Genomic DNA, 15,914 nt, shown 5'->3' on the forward strand with positions numbered 1-15,914 from the left:
TCTCCATCCTCGTTCCTCCTCTCTAATCCTCCACTTCATAAATTTCGGCCAAGTGTTGAAGCCATTCCGACTTCGCTGCGGATCGTTTCGCGCAACTCGATGACCGAAGATCCAGGATGTTCCTTTCCGGCGAAATAGCCCCTATTTAGGTTCTTTTTGCATGAAATGATAAGCCGCGGCGTGAGAGTTGCAGGAGGTTGAACTCCGAACACGTGTACAAAACCTCTCTGCTTCACCGACTCAACCCAGAACCCTGAAAGACCCTGAAAAATATTATCCCCGTCTGTGCTTTGACTCCCATGTCGGTTTTCAATTCTCCCGACGATCGAAAAATGCCACACGATCCAGAAATTAGGGGTCCTTATCTGCGTCCCAAATTTCAATGTTTCTGATGCACAGGCCGTACGACCATCATCCGAAAGAAGAGAATCCAGGCACAGCGGCGTTTTTCGGAGTCCAATGGCCGCCTGTTCCTCGTGTGCATCATTTAGGCGAACCGGTACGGAATACATCCTTGGCGCATACCGATCCTGGACCCCTTTCAGGCGTTGATGCATCCGGTAGGAGCCCTGACGATCCCAGGTCATTCGAGATCCTGCATTTCCGACCTTCTCCGGAGGTCAGCGGGAAGACTGCCATAGTGAATCCTCAAATTTTGCTGCCTCTTGAATTCTGAACACGACGCAATTTCGGCGGAACGTAATTTCCCGGCACGATCAAATTTTTGTTCGAATCCGTCGCCGTTTTGATGTGTCACGAACAAGCGGGCAACTCCGCCGCAAGCGAATAGTGGGATAGTGGGGTGCATCGTAATACCGCAGACCTCTCTCATGGTATTTTGAGTTCCGTATGTGGGTCGATTTTCTTTCCAGAAGGTCGGCATTCAAGGAAGAAGTGGATGCGTTCCATAGGCTCGGAAGTTCGTTTCAGGTACGTAATGTTGAATATGCCTCAGGTAAGTCGCTGCCAATGGTTTTGTAATAACATGTCGAAGATTTGAGGAGGATCGCGTGGCCTGACAGGTGATCGACTGGCCACAATGTCAGAGTGTGACCCCAATCCACCGTACTGGGACTCCGTTGGCGTCGCGTTCGTAGGGCTTCGTAGGTGGCTGTCGAGCTGGCAATGCCCATTTCGCCCTGCCAGGCTTCTGATCATCCAACTTGCCTCTCTTGCGCATCAGCATTTCCATCACGGCTACCCGAATAAAATCGCTATTCTCACGCATGTCTCTCTGACGTGCGAGTGGGCCGGTGGCGACTTCGATCGGTGGTTCCTGGGTCGAAGTACGTCTGCTAATAACAGAAGGAGATGTGCCTTTCTTAGATCGTGAGACATTGTATGTTTGCATCTGAATGGACGCAGTACACTGCGTTGAGCTCATGGTTTGTGCCAGTGACGAAGGAACATGAGCCTCGATCGGCGCATTCGTAGTGGGGTTGAGATATCGTCGGAGTGCTGGGGTAGGAGTATCCTCAAGCCGTGGAGGCATGCGCTCATCTGTAAACGGAATCTGTGGATCAATAGTGATGATTGACCTTGTGAGGAAATCGTCCGGAGGAATCATTGGCGTTGTGAGTGTTTGGAAAGATTTGGCAGCATTTCGGAGTGCTCGGAGTGAAGCCGTAAGGTTCGACTTGAAAGCTGATTTGCCCGGAGGGGTTGCAACTTCAACATCTACGTCAGACCTTGCCTCTTCTTTTGAAGGTGATTTCTGGAAGACTCTGAAGTCTAACTGGTCCACATCGATCTCTGGTGCATGTAATGGGTGGTCTTCCGAAGTTCCCAGCGGCGAAGAGAGTGTTCGTATCCTCCGCGAAGGGGTTGATCTCTTGCCTCGGGGCATCGATGTAGGAGTGACCAAAGACCCCAGAGATGGCGAGTGCTCGTCGATAGATTCATCGTCCAAGGAAGGCATCGAATCACTCGACAATGTTCTCGTAGACATGACTGACTCCTGTCCGTTCTCACTGCCTGCAAGCTCGTCGTCGTCCTCCGGGGGACTAAGTAGAAAGTCTAGAGGACTCTTTCCCAAAGATGTACCTAGATCCTTCTCGGAAACGCTCGTATGTCTCATTATCGCATCGACAGTCAGCTTCTGACCTGATCCACTTCGAGTGCGTCCGCCATTGTGTCTCTGTGGTGGAATGGCCGTAATAGCGAGGAGCGCAGCGACAGAGGGAGGGAGCGCATCGGGGGAATGGATGCGCGCTCGACGATCTGCCTTTGCAGAATCTCGTCTGCTACTCTGCGGACCCTTCCTTACTTGCGACTTCTGTTTCTCGTGGGAATTATGACCTCGCATAGGTATGACGACAGGTGAAGTAGGAGTTGTTGGTTTCGTGTCGGTGATGGTGGTAGTAACAGACATGTCTTTCGGGGTCGATTTTGAAGGTGATCTGGTCCGTCGTTCCTCCACTGGTCGTTCATGTTGGTAATCTGTTGTCTTCGGTATGTTCTGGCGGGTGAAGAGGAAACTCCTTGGGGTCATCATCTTCACGCTGGTAGGGCGAAGTCGCGTGAAGGCCAAGGTACGGCACCTGCCTTTTACCAAGCCGAACCGATGACTATTACTTGATGGAAACCCCAATACAAGTTTCGCAACCTGGGATCGGGAAATGCTGAAATGGAATATGTGGATTCTCGGCTTCTGTACCTGCAAGAGCGAAGTCTTTAAAGGCTTATCGGAAGGTGGTTGCGGTCGTCTCCAGGAGTTCACTGCACAGTTGCGATTGATGATCACGGTGCGGCATGGCAGTCTTCCAAGTTATTACTGAGAAGGCAGCATGTAGTTTGATACGTGAGAGATTTTTGCTGGCGTGGGTTGACTTTGTTTGAAAAAAAACGGAACAAAATGAGAACCTGCGTGGGAGAAAGGATTGCAAAGGAAGAAGACAAGTGGTATGTAAGCTGAGAGTGATTGTGGTTGGGAGTCGAGCGAGTTGGGACGTGGGAGTTGATGAGGGAAGCGGCGGAGCCATTTGATCGGCTTGGGGCCGCTACAGCCTTATTGGCGCTGATAAGGGATTCATAGGGGAGGATCGGAAAGACACACGACACGACAGAACACAACAACAGCACATTATAGATTTGAAAGCAGTCTTTCATCGAACAACGTGGGTGCTTGTGACTCTTGCACTTTTACATTTGAACTTTCGATTCTTTGGATTATTTTACTGCTCTTACTATCATAAATAAACGAGCATGTCATACTATGATCATGTCACTGCTAACTGCACCATCATACATGTCGTATTGAATTTACAATCATAATTGCAGCCTTGCTTCTTTCTTTTGCTACCTATTTATCTCTTGTTATTCCCACACGACTGGCAATTTGTTAATACAAGGAGAGCGTGATGGACAAAGAGATGTACCCCCATCATCCCACTTGCTCTACTCAATCTTGTGAGAGAATGGACAAACTAATGTATCCATCCGGTTTCCATCTCCTTCGCCTTGACCGAGTCTCAGCCGGACCGTACGTGGGTGGACCGCCCACTCCCGCCCAGACGCTGCCCTCCGAAGCCTGGTGAGCCGTGGGGGATTTAACTTTCGCAGTATCCGATTCCTTAGGTATCACTTTCAGCTGAGCGGAGACGTCCCCTCGAGCAGGCACCAGAGGAGGATTCATTGATGACCATTGCACATCATTTGCCACGGCCAGGTCCATCGGCCAGAGAACTCATCATGACTGTCTAGGCTTGCATGAGGCTGCATCCCGCCATGGCGCACCTCTGCATGGCCCAGTCAGCGATTCGGGAACCGGGACTGGGGATCGATAAGACGGTCCATCATCCCATCTCCAGCTTAAAAATACTAATGACCAGTCTATTTCGGCCAAGGGGACGTCGTCGTTGGCCGAATGAGAAGAAGTATAATTATGCTCTCCACACTCTGGGCAAACCCACTGTGACGACCTTTGCCGGTACTCAGCGGTACTTGAGTTGTTTTTGTACGAGTATGTACTGCATGCAATGCACGAGGAATAATTTTTCTACGGCTCAGGGTCTTTTCAAACACGTCGACCTGCAGCCTCACCGCTTTGCTCGTGTGCCCCCAGCATGCGTTCATTTCGCACACGAAAATCCAAAGAAATGCAAAACGAAGCTTGTCCTCTCTCTTCCTTCAGGAGGAAGGTCTTGACGCCTCCGCGATCGGTACCTCGAGACACTATGTCAGTATAAGAATGTGGAGAAGGTACCTAGGCCTAGGTAGCTAAGCAGCAAATCATCCGCTATGAACGAAACCGTCTTCCTTGAACACTTGGCACCTTCAATCCTCTTTCTGCGGGAACCCGGCAAAAACATCCCACTCTCTCCACGATGACCAAAAGCGAGCGACGAGCCTGGTAAGCATTGTGAGCAGATGATGGATGACCTCGGTTGTATCTCCGTAAGCCCTCTTGCTGCCCAAAGGGGATTCTGGCAATTCTCACCATGCCATCTTTCACAAGGAAATAAAAAAATCCTCACGTGTACCATACCCATACATACATATCGCAAGAGATGAGATCTCGATGCATCACACCCTTTCATGCAGGTCGCCAATTCGACATTCCTCTTATCAGTGACCTGTCAGATCTCCAATCGGGATTTTGCGATGGCGCAGCCTAAGATTCTTTTGCGCTTCCAGAAGACGATCACATGGCTCTTTCGAGAGGGATTTGTTCGTCGACGCCGTGCGGGTTTATAGAGTGGGCTGGGAGTCGTGCGAGTGTCCTTTTTAAGATGTCGCTTGGCTGAGATTTGATATCGACACTACAAGATTTGGTAGAGGCAGTTCTCGTCAAGCTTTGTGTGCATAAGGGTCCCCGTTCAGCCGAAGATGTGCTAGTTGGGTTTGAAGAAACTCTATGTTTTTGGACAGAAAGTCTACTTGATACTTCTCAGAGACTTGGGCTTGAGAATTATGTAGGCACCCGAGGTTGGCGACACAAAATGCGGTACTACACATGGGGGACAAAATTTGGCTAATGTGAACGGAGTAACCCTAGCTATACGAGACTTTGTGTGTATAGGGCAAGAGTATAATGATTGCTGAGGAATTGATCGATATAAATGGTATAACGCAAGATGCTGTTGAATAGGGGAGGCTCTCTTTGAGACTCTGAGCATGCAACGTACTGCTTAAGTCCAAGTAGAGTTTCTTTTGCTAAAGTGATGAGCGAAAATTCATCATCTAAATGGCCAACCATTCGATATTCAATCTCATGATGGATATCGAGAAATCTGGAAGTAACCTAAGGCGTTCACATCTTCCGGGCCATAACGCGTGCACGTGATCATTGCCTACCTTATTTGCAATACATTTCCAATATCCTGTTGACAGTACGGATAACCGTCATCGTTGTCTTCGATAATAAGAAGCAAGATCGTTAATATCCAAATTCGACGAAAACGAGTTTTATCACATGGCTTCTGTCATGTCACGGATTTTCGTGATTCCGTCGCGACTGCCTGATTGAACCCTCCACTCGATTCGACGCGTCTACAATGAGATTGCGACAATAATCTCCATCTTTGCTCTCTCACCTCTCGATGTCAATAAGTTCATGAATTGATCACGATCAAACGTCAATATGGCTAGTCAAAGGGAGCCGGATGATGAGGCCATCCAAGACGATGAGCTTCAGTACGGTCATGGCCCAATGACCATGGAAGAGCTTGATGACAAGTAAGCATCTCTCACATACAAAGAAGGATAAAACTGAACTCTGTAAGGTATGGTGGTGACGAAGATACTCCACGGCCTCGGAATCATTCCAAAACACCTCCATTCTCAGAGCTGCTAGTATCTCTCTTCAATCCTCTCAATGACAACAAGAAGCGACCTACTGGCCCCAAAGTTGTTGCAAAGAAAGGCCCCGGATCAAAGACCGTATCGCCGCATGAGCAGCGGCGCAACATTATCCAACAGTTCATCTTACGATGGCGCAGTCAGGTTGGCAATGACTTTTACCCCGCTCTTAGACTCATCTTGCCTGAGAAGGATCGAGACAGACCAATGTACGGTCTCAAAGAGAAAGCGATTGGCAAGTTGATCGTCAAGATGCTCAAGATCAATGCCAATGGCGATGATGCTCAAAGTCTGCTCAATTGGAAGCTACCTGGTCAGACCACTGCAAGTCGTATGGCAGGTGATTTTGCTGGAAGATGTTTCGAGGTTCTATCCAAACGAGCAATGCGACAAGATTTTGGGGACATGCGAATTGCTGAGGTGAACGAGCTTCTCGACAGACTTTCAGCTGTCTCGAAGGAGGAAGACCAATTGCCTATCTTCTCGCAATTCTATAACAGAATGAATGCAGACGAACTTCTTTGGCTGATTCGCATCATCCTTCGGCAAATGAAGGTGGGCGCATCTGAAAAGACCATATTAGAGGTAAGTGCCCTCCACAACACAAAATTACCTGCTGACCATTTTCGAGATGTGGCATCCCGATGGGGAAATTCTCTTCAACGTCTCTTCAAGCCTGAGGCGAGTATGCTGGGACCTCTGGGATCCATCAATTCGGCTTGATGATGATCGGAGGGGCATTGAGTTGATGTCATGTTTTCAGCCTCAACTAGCACAGTTCTCACAACATTCAATCCAGAAGATGATCGAAAGAATGGGTTGCACCTCTGACAATCCGGAATTCTGGATCGAAGAGAAATTAGATGGCGAGCGCATGCAGCTACACATGAAACCAGACCCCAATGTCAAGGGAGGACGAAAGTTTGCTTTTTGGTCTCGAAAGGGTAAAGACTATACGTATCTGTACGGAAGTAGTCTCGAAGACCAAAATTCGTCCCTAACAAGGTTTCTCAAAGATGCCTTTGATCCGGGTGTTGAGAGTATAATTCTAGACGGCGAGATGATCACCTGGGACCCAGTGACAAGATCCATGGTTGGCTTCGGAACGCTCAAAACCGCAGCTATATCTGAGCAGCGGAATCCTTACGGAGAAACAGGACATCGACCTTTGTTTCGCATCTTTGACTGCCTTTACATCAACGACAAAGACATTACAGGCTTCATGTTACAAGATAGGCGCGAGGCTCTAGAACGTGTTGTCAAGAACGTTGATATGCGCCTAGAGATTCACAAGTACCAAGTGGCAGCGACTGCAGCAGAAGTCGAGACTGAACTTCGCAAGGTTATTGAGGAGGCATCTGAAGGACTTGTGTTGAAGAACCCACGATCTGTGTACCGCCTAAACAGCCGTAATGACGACTGGATGAAGGTCAAGCCTGAATATATGACTGAATTCGGAGAGTCCCTGGATTGTGTTGTGATTGGAGGATACTATGGTTCCGGGCATAGAGGTGGGATGCTGTCCTCGTTTTTGTGCGGCCTCCGCGTGGACGATAATGCCATCAAGGCAGGTGAGTATGCGCGAACCACTTACATGAATCATTCTGACTTTCTAATCTAGGTGCTGATCCAATGAAGTGCTTATCTTTCTTCAAAGTTGGTGGCGGTTTCCGAGCTGAGGACTACGCCAAAGTCCATCACAAGACTGAGGGCAAATGGCGTAAATGGGACAGGAACAACCCTCCGCGAGATCTCATTGTCCTTGGAGGCAACGATAATCAGCAATTCGAGCGACCTGATGAGTGGATCAAGCCATGTGACTCTGTTGTTCTGGAAGTCAAGGCAGCATCTGTTGCGGCGTCGGATCATTATGGATACCAATACAGTTTGCGATTCCCTCGATTCAAGAAGCTAAGGGATGATAAGAGCTGGAAAGAAGCGCTTTCGACTTACGAATTTGTGGAGCTGAAGAGCCGTGTTGAGGAAGAATCTAAGAACAAGGCACTAAAGATCGATACCAGTAGGAGAGCCTCGAAACGTTTGAAGAAGGAAGTGTTGATCGCTGGCAATAATACAAAAATAAGGACGCCTTACGCAGGACCTCAAACCAAAGCTTTCGAAGGTTTAAGTTTTTGGGTCATGACTGGCAAGGAAGATCAGCCGAAAAAGACCAAGGCAGAGATGGAGCAGATCATCAAGAGCAATGGCGGGAAAATCGTCCAGAGTTCAACTGCAACGGATAGTGTCATTTGCATCGGCGACAAAAGAGTGGTCAAGGTCGCAAGTCTTATCAAAAGTGGAGAAACGAACATTGTAAAGCCTGCTTGGGTTCTTGATGCCTTGAAGCAAGTTGAGATTGATGGCGCTGAGAGACAACGGTTTCTCATACCTTCGGAGCCGGCGCATATGTACCATATGCTGGAGGAGGTGCGCGAACACATAGAAGGAGCTGTTGATGATTATGGCGACAGCTATGCGAGAGACGTTAACGTCGACGACCTCAGACGCCTTATGGAAGACATGATACACCCTAAGGACTCAGAATTCTCAGCAACAGAATTCCTCTCGGAGCTCGAAGAGCGCGGAAAAGGCTTTGGAGAGGTCCCAGGTTCCATGTTCAGGAGATGTGTTGCTCGTTTTGTACCTGCGAACGATGAGACATCTGGCATTGATTTGGAGATTGCCAAGAACCAATTTCTGTTTGCTGGTGGTACCATCGCGGGAGATGATGAGGACGACAGCATTACTCATTACATTGTTACGAGCACGGATTCAAAGCTTGTGAGGGATTTACGAAAAAGTATTTCACGTGGAAGTTTGAGGATACCTAGAATTGTCAGTTTGAGCTGGCTGAGTGATAGTTGGAAGGAGAAAACTGTTCTAGACGAAGAGCAGTACGCCATCGTTGTTTGATTGTTATTCGGTGCAACTTGGCCACAACCGCCGCTCGGACCGTCGCACAATTCAAACCGATTTTGTTAGCAACGAAGGAGATGGTTCCAATCTTGCTCCCGTGGGACGCATGAAATATTGCACGAGTGATATTCCAGCCTTGCGCGTTTACCTCTTAGGGCTAAAAAAAAGGAACAAGCGTTCAGAGACACTGTTTGGTGATCTATCATGACTTGTTGACTCTATGCCGGAATAGCAAACACTAAGCTGGTAGTCATTTCCAGATGAGCAAGTGCCAAATTGTATGTTCATAGCGTAAAATACACCAAGAAGGCCACTTCTGCTTCCTTTCAGTCTACGTTTTCGTGCTTATTTCTACATCATCGTCCTTACCGCCGAAGGGTCTCGAGCCACAATCTCCATTTCCGAAGCATTTTCCACAACGGAAAGCTTCTGGCGCTGTGCGATGTGGGTCATTGTAGCGCTAGTCGTCTTGCTGCTCTGTTGGTTCTGCGTCTGGGTATTTTCACCACCACACTCCATTTCGTTTATCCTCTTCGCTTCAACGATTTTGACAGCAATAGTAACTTTCACATGGGGAAGTTTCTGGCGCCGTGCGATGTGGTTTATTGCGGCGACACTCAGCTTCATGCTCCTCGTCATGGTTGTCTCACCACATTATTCTGTCTCGCTTACCCTCTTTTCGTCGATGATTCTTGCAACAATAGCAACCCTTCTCCAGATTCCCCTTTTCCCAATTCTAACGCCAACAGGTCTTCAGCCATCGCTTCAGCATGTAAGCTCAAAACAACACAGGAAGTGGGTATCAACATTGACTGGTCTATAGCTCCCGGCAGATCTTCTGAGAAATCCGGGACAGTTATTGCCGAGCGAACAAGCGCACATTGATACACAATTCCCAACACTAGCCAGATTCCGATTCAAGGAGTTCTCTGCTGAAAGAGCAATCAACGAATACCACAACAATCAAATTGCTTATGCTCTTGCGTTAGAAAATGTGGATCAGGAGTTATCCAGTGTTGTTTCACAGAAATGCCAAGACGAGTTTAAACAGCTCCACGCTCGTCAGACCATCAAACATTTCCGAAGACATCATATTGGCAACGGAGCAGTCAATATATTGGTGCCCTTGACTCTTGTCGACTGGCTTCAGATCTTTTCGTCTTGGTATACGATATGGGAAGCCCAGGAGCGCAAGAAGCACGAAGGCGCCACTGCTAAGAAGAAGTTCAATGTTAGCTATTACCAGGTTGGCAAAGCTTTCATGCGCTACGTAGTTGGAAGGGATGAACTGCTAGATTCAAAATCTGGAAGTGTTAGTGACAACAATCCAGAACCTGAATCTGCAATCCAATCATCTCCGGGCGGGGGTATACCGGTTGCCTCACCAAGCTCCGCCGCCAATTCAGACACCGCTTCCACCTCCACACCTATTACCACACCAAGCACTTGGATGGACGTTCACGAGACTTTTATGAAAAATGTTTCAACATTCTGCGATCATGCTGGAGTGACTGTTGACCGTTTTGCTATGCCGGCCGAGAACATCAGCCGCCTCAAAGCAGTGGCAGGCGCGGGTAAGCAAGAGGTGCAGCGGCTTTATCAACAAGTAACGGGGTTGGAAACTGAGCTCAAGGGCTGCCAACGTGCTCTCGCAGCGCTTCAGATCCGACATACGATTGAATCACTTGTTCTCGAGCTTGATCCTGAAGCCTTTAAGGTCCGAGGCAATGGACCGAAGTGGCAAGATCTATGGAAACAACTGTGGCCCGATGCCAAGCCCAACGAGATTAACCCATTCCATGCCCTTAGAACTGAACACAAAGGAAGATACGACCCCGATGCTTTTGACAGAAAAGGCCTCAACTTATTCAAAGATATGAGTATCTGGATTCACAAATACAGCCAGCAGGGCCATGAGACCGGCTACAAAGACTTTGATCCTGTGACAGCGGATATTGCAAAGCTTATGGAGCCAAAAAATGTCGACGAAAATGGGAAGGTGGATTGGAAAAAAGAGGTCGAGAGATATCTAACTAGAGCACCTGTTGAGGAGCTGGCAGCAGCAGGTCCGAAACCCTATGTCGAGTCTGCGAAGAAGACGCAGAAGGCGGATCGGAAGGCTGCAAAGGCTTCAATGGCTGGATCTCCTCCGCCTTCCGAAGATGACCTTTGGAACGCTGCTGACTTATTTCCAGATGCTGAGGGCTCAAGTGGTTCCGAGGAGCCATCTACAAACGAAGAGCCAGCCCACACGGATGAGGCTCTAGCTATTGAAGTGCACGTGGAAGAGCCTACCGTGGTTGGCGAGTCATCATATGTCTCTCTTCCTGCAGAGACTGGCGAGCCAAGTGCAGAAGGCTCAAGTTGATTAGAGAGATGCACACTAAAGCTTGCTGTCTGATTGATGATATGTTGCTTGTCTAGATTCCAAATGCTACTAGATCTCATAGAAGGGAAGAGTGGGTCACTCGTGACTTAAAGAATGCCTTGCTCTATAGAACCTTTGTTGATTGCGAGGGCAAAATATCTAAATCCTTTCTTACAAGGGCATACTCACAAGCTGCTTCCATCCTCTCGCTTTTCCCTTCCCACTACAGGATACTTCCTAATGGTTTCCTTCCAATCCACCTCCCCACTATCCTCGTCCACAACCAGTGATTTCAGAAGTATCTTCGCAATTGCGTTGGTTGCCGGATCAAATTGTGCGTAATCTTGATCCCTCTTGTTATACCCATGGATCTCTGCACTCATATCGCTAAAAAGCTCCTCTCCCTTCTTTTTCAGATTCTGCTTCTCGTGCTGCCCTTTCGCATCTTGTCTCGACTTATAGAACAAACTCTTTTCATCCGTCTCGGCAGCATCCCAGATATCTCCCCAAAGCTTTCCCCATCGTTGAGTTACGCGACCTGCTCCGTCATCCGCAGGGACATAGCCTGCAGCAACTTTCTTTGGAATCTTCTTTGGGACTCCGTAGCTATAATGTGCAGTTTTTGGTAACTCAAACGTAAGCTTGTCGATAGCTCGACGGATCTGCAGCGCGGCGATGGCTCTTTTCGAACTTTGTACTTGTCCTCGCAGTTCCTGGTTTTCTTTCACGAGGGATATATCTGGTCTCCGTTTCGCGGCTGAGTTGTAGAGGTCCGTCAGAGTGTCCCATGCTGGGCTGAGGTGGTCGATTGCGTGAACGCTAACGGTGTCACAGAAGAGGTTCACGTTAAGGGCAAAGGTTTGGTATTCTGAGATCCAATCAATACGGACAGGTGTGTTCGTGGTGGTCGGTGGTATTGTTCCTAGTTCAACATCGCCATCCATTGATACAGCGAGACGATTGGTGTTAGTTGTCGATGCACCAGCGCTCGCTTTTCGATTCGCCACTGCCATGGCTTTCTCACATCTCTTAATCCTAAAATCAGCAATTGCCCATTCCAGACTTTCGAAAAGGGAGATCCTTATCCAAAGACCGGTAGCGCCTTCACTGGCGCGGTTTCGTCGTTTGGCGTCATGACTCTGTTTCTGTAAGAGGCAGCTTAAACCTTTCTCGTTCTTATCCAGCAGGACTCGTTGGAGCTGTATACTGATTCTCCAGAGCTCACGAGCGTAAGTCACTGGATTAGCATCGTATTGTTCTTTTGCCTTGTCCAGGGACAGGTCTGAAGAGCGGAATAGTGCCAACGTCGAGAAGGCCGGTTCATCTCGTCTCTTCTCCTCGATGGGCAATAGATTCTTGGATTCATCGAACTGCATCAGTGTCAGCAAGGACCGAGAGTAAGGGAAGTGCGGATACTGACGTCCAGTCGTGGTTTTGGCAGACCGTAGAATTTGCGGAAGGGGATTATGATGAATATGATAGCGGAAAGTAGCATGACTAGCAATGCGACGAAACAACCCACTGCAATGTCGACCAGCAACATTGGAATTCTGCTTGAAGTATACTCTTGCATAGTAGAGGTTGGTGGCTTTTGAAAGATGGAAGAGAAGTAGAGAAGGGGATGAGAGATTTGATAGATGCAATGAGCTGAATGATGCCACTTTTCTCGTGCGGGGTCTAGAATATATAGATCTGACACAAGCGTACTTTTGAGTCAACTTTGTGCCATCCGTTCACGAAGATAACTCCCATGACCTTGTCGACGGGCTTGTGGACAAAAAACTTGATCTATATCAGGATATATCTGAGACGCTTTGTCAACAAAAAAGGGTAAAGAAGATCACTGACACTTGTCAGAGAGTAGAACAGACTCGACGTTACAATGGCAAAGTGGCTGAGAAGGAACTACGACAAAGGCTCCGGTGTCCAAACATGCAGTTTCTGATACTTCGAACAAGAACCCAACTTCGAGCTGCGAGACACCGCCAAGAAAGTGAATGATAAACAGGCATCATGAAGTATTCATTATCCCCCAAACGCCATCGCTACCCAATGCAAGCATCACCCATCTTACAACGGCGGCAGATTCTCTCTACAAATTGGACACTGCAACCGAAACCTCATCCAGCCCTCCAAACACGCACTATGAAAGACATGTCTACAAGGCGTAACCATATATTGTCTCCGAGCCAGCATACCGGCCACACCCCCCGCCGCTCCACTACCAGTCGCATCCTCGCCTGCTGCGACAACTGGAACTTCGAGAACTTGCATGCAGATAGCACAATCGACAGATCTTACGCTGCCGTCTTTCTTCTTCCTGCTTCCTTGCTCGTCGCCTGTGTTAATTCTGTCTAGTGTTGGAGAAGAGGGGATCTGAACAAGTCCGATCGGGAGACCTCCTGCTTCGACGTTGTCTTCTCGGAGGATTGGGTGGTAATCCCATCCTTCTTCCGTCCAGCCCTTTGGTAGACCCCACCTAGGACCGAGCACTTCTTGTGCAACCAATATCCAGATTTGGATCCATACCCAACCTGCTAACACAGAGAATGCTTTCCAGTCTGTGTTCGAAAACATAACGTTATCTTCCCTGAGGTAAAAGTACGCAAAAGGCAATAAGCGTAAGACGGATTGTCCAATTATGAACTTCCAGAGCAGAGCTTTGCGGCAATTACGCATGATGTTCCGTCTGATTTGCGGTATCCAGAAAGAAAGATAGACGAAACTGAGGATATGTATGTACACATTGCGGATACCGACGGGCCAGGACATGGCGGAGAGTGAAGTGAAGAGGATAACGGTCAAGGTGAGTACGAACTTCATGTAGACGGCACCGAAACTATTATTGCGTGGAGGTACTTGCATTCCTGCTGGAGCGTTGGTTGTTGGAAGTGTAGGAGCTGGGGCGGCGGCATTCTCTGCGATTTCAGCGTCGATATCCTGATCTGAGGGGATGATTATAGGCGCTAGATTCAAGTTGGCTTGTACTGGAGCCTGTACTGGAGGCACATCTGCACCTGCTGCTGTGATGATTGGAACAGGAGCTGGAGTCGGGTTCGGAGCTACTCTTGCAGCAGCATTATTTGCTTCCGCAGCTTGTCGAACCCGTTGCCGCTCAAGTCTTTCCGGCTCTTGAACATTGTATACCACTGATATGAACCTTACTCCGAGAGCTACTGACATCAAGGCAGCGAACGATGTTAAAATAGCAGATGGGAAGAAGGTCGTAACTGTCGCACTTAGAAGCGACATGCTAGAGAATAGGAGTGCATCTGCCATAAGCATCATGCCTATTGTGTATAAGCTGACTCGTCCGACGGTAGAAGGTGTCGAAGCTTCCTTCGACTGGATCTTCATGAGCAGTATGTGCCCAAATATCACAAGAGCAAAGATATGCAGCCAGTACTGGATATCATGAAGCCATACTTCCTGCTTCTTACCAGTAAGATGCTTTCCAGCAGTCTGGGGGAACGACGGCGGCCCTTTCGATTCCAAAACGAATCCACAGTCAGGTGAAAATATAACTGCTGATACCTGCATGTCAGGAATGTGTGGAATAGGGGCGCCATTTGGGAAGCGAAGCTCCTGCTCCATGTCGTGTACCACAGTGGTCATCGTGAGACCCCCAGCATCAATAGCATGGTCTGAGTCCACAGGATATACTTGGGCATATAGCACAAACTCGCAATGAGGAGCTGGCATAGTTGCATCCCCTTGATTGTTTGGCGTCGCAGTCCACGGATTGCCATTATCTCCCCAGGTTATTCTCTCCATACCCTCGACGACATCCTCCAAAGTCTTGTTTAAAACCTTCTGACTCGTTATATAATGATCCAAATCTGGAGTTAAATGCGGGAGTCCGAAGATACCAGCAAACTTCTCGCTCGTAGTAGTCATAATCATAACACCATTCCTCGGCCAATGCACGCCATGGACTTTCATATCCCACCCATCACCGCTACTCGTCTCATCCTGCACAATGAGAGAAGCTTCTACCTCTCTCGCATAATCCGTATACCAACTCGATGGTCTCTTCTCTGCACTCCCAACGTCCTTGTCCATAACATCAAAGGACATACCCTCGACATTTCTCTCATCAATCCTAATCTGCAACCTCCCCTCATTCCCCGTAATATTCCTCGTCCAATACTCCTCATCCCTAAAGGCCCAATCAATCCCCGGCGCGATCTCCGTAAGATTCAGATTCCTCTGCCTCTGCTCCCCATTCAAATCATCTGTATACCGCACCCACTTCCCCACCACCACGCCCGTTACGTTCTCGAACACTTCGCCCGTCAATCCATTGCCCGTCCCATCTCCCTCTCCTCTCGCCTCAACGCTGAACTCTCTACTGCGCTTCTGGAACGCAGAAAGTCTGTCCCAGGCATAATCATCCTCCTCTCTAAACCCTGTGAGGTTCAGGTACCGACTTGCTTCACCTCGCGGAGTCGTCGGTCCTTTTGGAGAGAAGTCTTGCCACCGAGAGGAGTTTAAGATGTCGAGGGAATGACGGGCGCGAGCGGCACGTTCGGCGGCGTAGTCGTGAGGAGAGGGGAAGCCGGGTGGGACATTCTGGTCGGGAGAGGTGTAGAGGAAGAAGAGGAGGATGATGATTAGAAGGACGCGGGCGTATTCCTGAGGCGGGGGTTGATTGGGCGGCATGATGAAGTTGAGCAGATGAAGCTGTAGGATAGGTGCTTCATCTTAGGTATGATGATAATTCCATGGAGAGATGCAGGTGTAAAATGCTGGAGAGGTTGGATGATGCAGAAGGCTGCTCGCGTGATTGGGGTTGATGTTGATGAGGCGAGGCTCTGGAGAAGCCGTGCAT

General features: G+C 48.6%; 5 protein-coding genes across 5 annotated transcripts; 1 reads left to right on the plus strand and 4 right to left on the minus strand.

Moving 5' to 3' along the window:
• Nucleotides 1–35: 35 nt before the first annotated feature.
• On the minus strand, nt 36–639 carry LY89DRAFT_665284 (uncharacterized protein; the record flags this gene model as incomplete). The annotated part of the gene is made up of 2 exons (XM_018212833.1): nt 36–467; nt 526–639. 2 exons carry the CDS (start codon nt 637–639, stop codon nt 36–38), a joined length of 546 nt encoding a protein of 181 aa, XP_018076507.1.
• Nucleotides 640–1,048: 409 nt separating this feature from the next.
• On the minus strand, nt 1,049–2,326 carry LY89DRAFT_548535 (uncharacterized protein; the record flags this gene model as incomplete). The annotated part of the gene is made up of 1 exon (XM_018208272.1): nt 1,049–2,326. A coding segment is annotated over one exon (1,278 nt), but the record flags the coding sequence as incomplete, so codon positions are not given.
• A 3,094-nt stretch (nt 2,327–5,420) lies between these two features.
• On the plus strand, nt 5,421–8,712 carry LY89DRAFT_638376 (ATP-dependent DNA ligase; the record flags this gene model as incomplete). Its single annotated transcript, XM_018211572.1, has 4 exons — nt 5,421–5,676; nt 5,724–6,384; nt 6,431–7,370; nt 7,421–8,712. The coding sequence occupies exons 1-4, from the start codon at nt 5,582–5,584 to the stop codon at nt 8,710–8,712; spliced, it is 2,988 nt and encodes a 995-aa protein (XP_018076509.1). The 5' UTR covers nt 5,421–5,581.
• A 2,487-nt stretch (nt 8,713–11,199) lies between these two features.
• On the minus strand, nt 11,200–12,929 carry LY89DRAFT_715133 (uncharacterized protein). Its single transcript, XM_018218182.1, has 2 exons — nt 12,504–12,929; nt 11,200–12,453 (listed from the first exon to the last, which is right to left on the minus strand). Exons 1-2 carry the CDS (start codon nt 12,654–12,656, stop codon nt 11,269–11,271), a joined length of 1,338 nt encoding a protein of 445 aa, XP_018076510.1. The 5' UTR covers nt 12,657–12,929; the 3' UTR covers nt 11,200–11,268.
• Nucleotides 12,930–13,017: 88 nt separating this feature from the next.
• Nucleotides 13,018–15,868, minus strand: LY89DRAFT_681467 (uncharacterized protein). Its single transcript, XM_018214304.1, has one exon. It carries the CDS (start codon nt 15,743–15,745, stop codon nt 13,154–13,156), a length of 2,592 nt encoding a protein of 863 aa, XP_018076511.1. The 5' UTR covers nt 15,746–15,868; the 3' UTR covers nt 13,018–13,153.
• Nucleotides 15,869–15,914: the final 46 nt, after the last annotated feature.

This window comes from Mollisia scopiformis (genome assembly GCF_001500285.1).
Source record: "Mollisia scopiformis unplaced genomic scaffold LY89scaffold_4, whole genome shotgun sequence".
In the NCBI taxonomy this organism is placed as follows: domain Eukaryota; kingdom Fungi; phylum Ascomycota; class Leotiomycetes; order Helotiales; family Mollisiaceae; genus Mollisia; species Mollisia scopiformis.

Coding starts and splice junctions, on each gene's coding strand:
- LY89DRAFT_715133 (XM_018218182.1), bottom strand. CDS start 12,656: ATGCAAGAGTATACTTCAAGCAGAATTCCAATGTTGCTGGTCGACATT. Junction 12,454..12,503: donor TGCCAAAACCACGACTGGAC/GTCAGTATCCGC, acceptor ACACTGATGCAG/TTCGATGAATCCAAGAATCT.
- LY89DRAFT_681467 (XM_018214304.1), bottom strand. CDS start 15,745: ATGCCGCCCAATCAACCCCCGCCTCAGGAATACGCCCGCGTCCTTCTA.